The sequence below is a fragment of the Sinocyclocheilus rhinocerous genome, unplaced genomic scaffold, assembly GCF_001515625.1.
Source record: "Sinocyclocheilus rhinocerous isolate Xijiao unplaced genomic scaffold, SAMN03320098_v1.1 scaffold2030, whole genome shotgun sequence".
Classification (NCBI taxonomy): domain Eukaryota; kingdom Metazoa; phylum Chordata; class Actinopteri; order Cypriniformes; family Cyprinidae; genus Sinocyclocheilus; species Sinocyclocheilus rhinocerous.
The window spans coordinates 45,156-53,416 of NW_015631067.1; the positions used below are offsets into that span (position 1 = coordinate 45,156).

The window sequence follows — 8,261 nt, forward strand, 5'->3', positions numbered from 1 at the left end:
ACCCAAGCCAATTTATTATTCTTTCCTTTTTGTCTTAGTGTTTAAAATATTTATTTTGAAACAAATTAATTAATTACTTAATTAAACAAACAGACTTACTGGGTGAGCAGGGTAGGCTATGACAGCCGTCATATCATACCCTGCCATGATGCCCAGCTGATGCAAAGAATAGAATTTATATCTACACAAAAGAAAGCCCTGTCTAGACTCTGCACCGGTATGAGTTGTGTCGAGCTATTCATTAGTCTGTTTGTTTGATGAAAAAAGATGAAATGTAGTTGCAATAAATGCGTTAAGAATCCGTACTGCAGCAGTGGAGGACTATTATTCTGCTGCGTAATACTGCGGAAGAACTGATGACGGCACGGTTTGATCTTCGGCTGACCAATCAGCAGAAAGGGGCGTTTAATTCCCGCCCACGTATAGAAATTAAATATTCAAGCTGTTTATTCATTATTGTACCCCTGAACGAAAAAATAAAAATTTAAAGGGGTCATCGGATGCCCATTTTCCACAAGTTGATATGATTCTTTTGGGTCTTAATGAAAAGTCTATAACATACTTTGGTTAAAATTTCTCAATGGTAGTGTAAAAAAACACCTTTTTTACCCTGTCAAAATCAGCTCTGTTTTCAGCGAGCCATTCTAGTCCATGTTGCTTTAAATGCTAAAGAGCTCTGCTGACCCTGCCCCTCTCCTCTGTGGAGTGACGAGCAGACTGTGAACTTCAGCCACGAAACTGGCTAACTAGCACATTATTAGAAAAGGCGATTTGCAAAGATTCATAAAAAACCCTTATACTCACTTCTTCTGTAGATGAAGCTGGATCACGAATGATTCGCACGAACATAGACGCATTTAGGCAGATTGGGGATCGGCGCATTCCCTTAAAAACGAAAGTAACATTAATCCTCTGCATCTTCAGCGGCTCAGATGTCTTCAGTTTAATCAGGTTTATAAAAGAAAGATACAGCTTTACGATTCTCTCTGAAAATAGCCAAGCTCCTGGAGGCGAGCCGTGGGTGGAGCTGAAGAGTCACGAGCACTTTCGGGCCGATTGGCAACAAACACCGATACTTGATGCAGTTTAAAGCTCCTAGTCATGACGGGGATCTTTTATCGCTGGGACTGCTCCGTCTTTCAGTATCAAACGATGTGCAAATCCAGTGTCAGAATGTACCTTGTTATAAAATATTCGTCACCGAAATGATGGGAACAAACAAACACAAAAAGCTTGTGAAACTCCGTTGCTGCCCCAGAAAAACAAATTGCATCCACTGTTCACATAACACTGAATAAGGTTATCTCTTCCGAACCATGAACGAAACGTGTTGAGCAACACACTCTGCTCTCAGCGCACGCATAACAATCCAACTCTTAACAGTATAAACAACTCAGAATGCATGAAATGGCATTATATCCCCCTTTAAGCACAGCATATTGCAACGACAAGCGTGTTGCCGGCAACACGGATAGTACCACACATTGCCAACTAAACAACTAAGGCCGGATCCCAATTCTATTTTATACCCCTTCCCCTACCCCTTCCCCATGTCCCTTGAAACAAAGTGTCAAGGGGTAGGGGTGAAAATATTCCCCTAAGAATTGGGACACCACTACTACACATCATCATACGTCGTCTAGCTCCTACAGTACACACACCTAAACTGGTGTGCATTAGACCCTTACCGTTCTATATTAATGCGCTGCTTACAGACACACTGACACATACACACACACACATACATATCGGAGATCGCGCAGCTCACACATCCAGGAGCAAAGAAACTTGTCAATGCTGCCCCACGACTTTTATTAATAACAGTTTAAATACTGAATCGCTGCTTTATATTTTCCAGCAACAAGAGGATAAAATTGCTGTTTTTTAAGTAAACTCACTGATTGTAGAGAGACGCACATACACGCAACTTTCATCTCTCTCTCTCTCTCTCTCTCTCTCTCAAATTGGCAATATTTGAGAAAAGGGTTTAGCGATTTCTAATTATTGGGGGGACTAGAACCCCTCAATGTCTATGGTGGTTATCGCCCTGATCAGACATGAACATATGTTGTGGCACTGTCGTGCAGTCAGTAACGTTAATGGTTTAACATTAGCAAACCTTAGCGATTTTTTTGCAAACATTTCTTTGAATAACATGACCGTAATTTGAACACATGATTGAATATAACCTAAAACAAATGATTACTTTTCATTAAAATCTTTATTAATGTCAATAATGCTTACATTTATGTGTCTTTTTGTTCGCTCGGGCAGCCATGTTGCCACTGTAGCCGGTTTACGCTGAGATAATTCATACCCCTTCGTTTGAAGTGTGGTCCCGAAAAATCTTTGTTTGGAGGGCTATCTGGCCCTTCCCCTTACCCCTACCCCTCCAACCAAAAGAGAACCGAGACACCCCTACCCCTTCATGTGAACGCACAAAACGGAGGGAAAGGGGAAGGGCTAAGGGGTAGAAATGGGATTGGGCCTAAATGAGCCTAAGCAACGCGGATAACCATAGCAACATGCATGTTGCCAATAACCTGAGAGCATTAAAAGGAACTTAGCTTGTTCGAGAGAGTGAAACATAGCAGCTGTGACGTGGATGCTTAATCTCTTGATATCAACTGGGGATGAAGTTCCCATCTGAACTTGTTCTTGAGTCGGTCACATAACTTGTGGAGTCCATTTCAATAATGTAGCAATGCATGAAGTAATGCTAACTCTGTCACTTCCGAATCAGGCAGCTTATGATAAATGCGGTGAATTCACATGTTCAAGTTAACGAACTTGAATGAATCGGAGGGGAGTCCATTGGGGAAACGAATTCCACTCGCTAAATTCCCGATTCCAAGTGATGATGGTGTTTTGCCTGCCGAATTCGCCATTGAGCAATGCGAAAACTGCTGATAATACTGAAGGACCTTATATATGGATGCTTAGGTAGGTGTCGTATCCTATAGGTAGATGGGGATCAGCTGAGAGTCAGCTGATGTGAGCTTGACTAACGTGACCTGCCTGAACTAACGCTACGCTTGATTTTTGCTTTCCCCAAAGCACAACATCTAATTTAAATGTCTTGCTCGGGCCTATCATTAACTTTTTTTGACCATTTCCACAGTTTCAGTTTCCTTGGATTATTATTATTTTTTGTCCATTAATGGATCAGTGATTAATTATTAGCATTCCTAATTGAGAAGTCTATAATTAACTATATCTCCTGGGTGTTCTTTTTTTAATAAAGGGTTTAACTGCCAGCTTAAAGGTTCTTGGGACATGACCTAAAGAAAGTTAGCAATATTGTGAAGAGCAGCGTGTTTCAACTCTAGCCCTCAAGGTCCCCTTTTCTGCAAACTTGAGCTTTCAAATAGAGCTTTCTGCCTTCAGCTTTCAAATAATACAGAAGACCTTGATTCGCATGTTCAGGTGTGTTTGATTAGGGTTGGAGCTAAACTCTGAAGGAAAGGGGGTTTCAAGGGCCTGAGTTGAGGATTTCCAGCAGGTGTATTGGGACAAGTAGGACAGTGGCCCTTCAGAGCAGGTTTGGACACCTCTGGTACAGGATCAAGCATACTGTACATGTTGTTGATTTTGATGCATTACCTAAATGTTTTGATGTTTGTTGTATTGTGCCATTAAACTGGGGATAACTTTTGTTTGTTTTTTCACCTTAGACGTAGCGTTGAAAAAAGAGAAAGAAGTACTCAATGACATTGAAGAGAAAGATCAATACGAGAATCTGCATGATTTCACAGCTGGAAAAAAATATTTTAGGTGTTCACAGACTGAAAAGATTTCCACACGAAAAAAAGCTCAAAAGACTAAACAAACTAGAAGTGATTTCACTTGCCTTCGGTCTGGAAAGAGTTATAATCAACAAGGAAGCCTTAAAGTCCACATTGGGGAGACCCCTTTCAGTTGCCAACACTGTGGAAAAAGTTTCCCTTATAAAGTAAGTCTTGACAGGCATATAAAAATTCACACTGGAGAAAAGCCATACACCTGCCAACAATGTGGAAAAAGTTTCCGTCATCAAGGAAACCTTAGCCACCACATGAGAATTCACACTGGAGAAAAGCCTTACACCTGCAAACAGTGTGGAAAAAGTTTCAGTCAACAAGGAAGCCTTAGCCACCACATGAGAATTCACACTGGAGAGAAGCCTTACACCTGCCAACAGTGTGGAAAAAGTTTTGCTCAACATTGGAACCTTGAAGATCACATGAGAATACACACTGGAGAGAGTCCCTTCACTTGCCAACATTGTGGAAAAAGTTTCTGTCATCAAGGAAGCCTTAGCCACCACATGATAATTCACACTGGAGAGAAGCCTTACACCTGCCAACACTGTGGAAAAAGTTTTGCTCAACATGGAAACCTTAAAATCCACATGAGAATTCACACTGGAGAGAGTCCCTACACTTGCCAACTGTGTGGAAAAAGTTTCAGTCATCAAGGAAGCCTTAGCCACCACATGAGAAATCACACTGGAGAGAAGCCTTACACCTGCAAACAGTGTGGAAAGAGTTTCACTCATAAAGGAAGCTTTGACAGGCACATACGAATTCACACTGGAGAGAAGCCTTTCACCTGCCAACAGTGTGGAAAAAGTTTTGCTCAACATTGGAACCTTAAAGTCCACATGAGAATACACAATGGAGAGAGTGCCTTCACTTGCCAACACTGTGGAAAAAGTTTCAGTCATCAAGGAAGCCTTAGCCACCATATGAGAATTCACACTGGAGAGAAGCCTTACACCTGCCAACAGTGTGGACAAAGTTTCACTCATAAAGGAAGCCTTAACTGTCACATGACTGTTCACACTGGAGAGAAGCTTTACACATGCCCTCGGTGTGGAAAGAGTTTCCATCAGCATGGAAACCTTAACACCCACATCAGAATTCACACTGGAGAGAAGCCTTACACCTGCCAACAGTGTGGAAAAAGTTTCACTCATAAAGGAAGCCTTAACTGGCACATGAGAATTCACACTGAAGAAAAGCCTTGCAACTGCCAACACTGTGGAAAAAGTTTCACTTTTAAAGTAAGTCTTGACAGGCATATAAAAATTCACACTGGAGAAAAGCCTTAGACCTGCCAGCAGTGTGGTGAGTTTTGCTCAATGTGTAAACCTTGATGTCCACATGAGAATACACAATGGAGAGAGTCCCTTCACCTGCCAACACTGTGTAAAAAGTTTCAGTCATAAAGGAAGCTTTAACGTCCACATGAGAATACACAATGGAGAGAGTCCCTTCACCTGCCAACACTGTGGAAAAAGTTTCAGTCATAAAGGAAGCTTTAACGTCCACATGAGAATTCACACTGGAGAAAAGCCTTACACCTGCCAACGCTGTGGAAAAAGTTTTACTTGACGTGGAAACCTTAAAGTCCACATGAGAATGCACAACTGGAGAGAGTCCCTTAACTTGCCAACAGTGTGGAAAAAGTTTCAGTCATAAAGGAAGCCTTAACTTGCACATGAATGTTCACACCAGAGAAAAGTCTTACTCATGCCAACAAAGTGTAGATCTAGTTTCACTCAAAAAAGAAACTTAAACAGGCACACATGAATTCACACAGAATAGAAGCCTTACACTTGCCAACAGCATTTAGAGAGTTTTACTCAACATGGAAACCTTAGAGTCCACATGAGAATTCACACCGCAATAAAACTCTTACACCTGCCCCCTGCAAAGCGAGTAGAATTGTCAAAGATGGATCAATACCAACTGTTTGTCCAACTTCGTATTCAGAACATGTAAGTACAGCACGTTATATTTTGTGAATGTGCTTGTTAGCACGCTGTATGGTTAATGTGGCTTAAGTTACCACTGTCTCTGACTGTATTCATGAAGATCAGAGCTATGTCGTTAGTTTTAGTTTTAAGAAGTAATACAATTGTGCTTCTGAATTTTACAGGCAGTGAGCATTTTGGGGTTAAAAATCACAAGCTCCGTCTCTTGTGAATACAGTAAGAGACAATGGCAACTTTAGATGTCATTGCGATGAGAGGTATGTTTTTATCAGCTTCTCGAAAAAGTGTTCAAATATGGTTAATTGCTTACTGTTTATGGATTTTCTGCACAAAATGTGTTTTGTTTGTTAACTTTTCTTTATTAAGAGATTAGTACTCCAAGTATAAACATTGTAAGAGTATGTTTAATCGAAACATGAATTCGTGTAATGGCCGCTACTACACGTGCTGGATGCTGATGAGTTTCGTTATATGACGATGCATACTTAGATAAAACTTTTACCTCTGTTTTACCGGTGTTATGAGTTACACGTTTATGATTGTGTGAAGTTGTATATTTTTACCTTTAATGATCCATGAGAGGTTTGAATGTATTTCCTGTTATATGAATGTACATTGTAACAGTATGCAATGATTGACAGGCACGGATGGTGTCTGTTATACTTTGATACAGGTATGTAAATGGATCATTATAGTATTTGTTTTCTTTTCCTGTATTTTCTTTTCTCATTATTATTGTATTTGTTTCTATAATCGTTATTGTATGCTATAACGCTCTCTTGCGCGGGATGTCATTGCGATGAGAGGCACGGCTAAACCAGATATTCTCCTGTTACTATCTGATGGTGTCTGTTATACTTTAATACAGAAACTGAGAAGCCGAAATAAACCACATGACAACCACATCATGGTGTAAGGTCTCTTTTATCGACACACAACGCAGAAGATAACCCACTACAATTGCAAAGCAGTCCAGTGTGCAATGGTTCACACAAACATACAAATTTAGCTAATTTCTTGGCACACAATTGAAAAGAATCCACTGCATCCTTAGTGGCTCAGATTCTGGGAGTTTTTGCAATTATTGCAGCCAAAAACAAGAGTTACAATGTTTAAATAGCTGAGACATTTTATGACTAGCTGCTCTAGCGAGGGTATAAAGATGGTGGACTGTGTGCGGCTCACTCAGGGTGGGATCTGTGCTAATAGGGCAGAGATTGTCACCAGTGGGCGGGGATTTTCCATACTATGGCGTCATCGTAGGGAGAAAACTGGAACAGCCTGTTCTCAGACAATGCTTCTGATTTATGGGGATTATAAAAAAGGAGTAGGTGGATTTTTACGATTATAGGGTGGTTCTTTACACACACTGTGGACACATTAATGTTTAAACACCACGTAAAAGAATAATAGGTCCTCTTTAATTAATTTGTGTATTTCGGTTAATAACGGTTCTGGTTCTCACCTTATTGATGAGCAGGAATTGTATTTTGTGAGTAAAGCTGCAAATAACGTCAGCTGCCTTCATAATAATCCTCTGACACGTGCAAGTGAAAATCACGGTGCAGCATAAATGATAAATCTGTTAGGCAGTAACCAATGAAAAAATTTTATACTTGAGCACAATTTATTAGTATGTACTTTGGTATAACTAAATGTATTTGTGGCACGCTATAAATTGGTATACCTAAAGTCTGTTAAATTGGAACAACTAATGTCCTAAATGCATTTTAGTTGTCTAAAAGCAGTGCTGAAGTTCAACTAAATTTGTATTAAATATACTTGTTTGTGCTAAAGTGGAAATATTCCAAGTAAACTTAAATACACTTTAACTATCAATTCTTGTATTTAAGTTTTGAAATGTAGAATTCACTCAGCATGAACTTCAAATGTATTATGGTGACATTACAATTGCAATTCAGTTACACTGTAAGAGTGTTCAACATACATTAATATTATACTGATAACAAACTGAGGTCATACTATACCTTTACTTTCAGTGACTTTAAAACATTGCAATGGCATTCCAAGTACACTTAGTGTGCTTCTAGAAAATAATACAAAGTAATCATTATAAATACTGGCACAGCTGAAGAATTTGCCTTTTACAGACACCTCCAAGTATACCAGTAACTTACCCTGTGAACATCGAGACATTGGGAACGTCCATAACATTTATCTGCCCATTGTCTCTGTGCGCTTCAACTCCCAATGTAGGCCTACTGCACAACTGCTCCTGATGTAAAACGCAATGAAATGGTTTGGCGATCTGACAGTCTTGCATTACACTGTGGATTTAAATGTGATGCATAAATTGAAATAATTGTAATATGTTTTTTGTTGTTACTTTCATGCAGTTAATGTTTCTGGGTTTATTTTGAATTGTAACTTTTTTGTGCAATTTTTGAGTACTGGTCAGGATAATTTTAATAATTTGTTTAAAGCAGCCGTCTGTAAGTTTTGCATCATTGTCACCATCTCTGTTGGAAACCTGCAGTTGCAG

The 8,261-nt window shown here is 39.7% G+C and overlaps 1 protein-coding gene across 1 annotated transcript in view; it reads left to right on the top strand.

The window, feature by feature from the left end:
* The window catches only part of LOC107741487 (gastrula zinc finger protein XlCGF57.1-like), a 14,766-nt gene extending 7,247 nt beyond the window's left edge, over nucleotides 1-7,519 (top strand). The window contains exon 3 of the mRNA XM_016554224.1: nucleotides 3,675-7,519. Within this exon, the coding sequence (XP_016409710.1) occupies nucleotides 3,675-5,092 (1,418 nt within the window). The 3' untranslated portion in view covers nucleotides 5,093-7,519. The remainder of the gene's footprint in view (nucleotides 1-3,674) is intronic.
* Nucleotides 7,520-8,261: the final 742 nt, after the last annotated feature.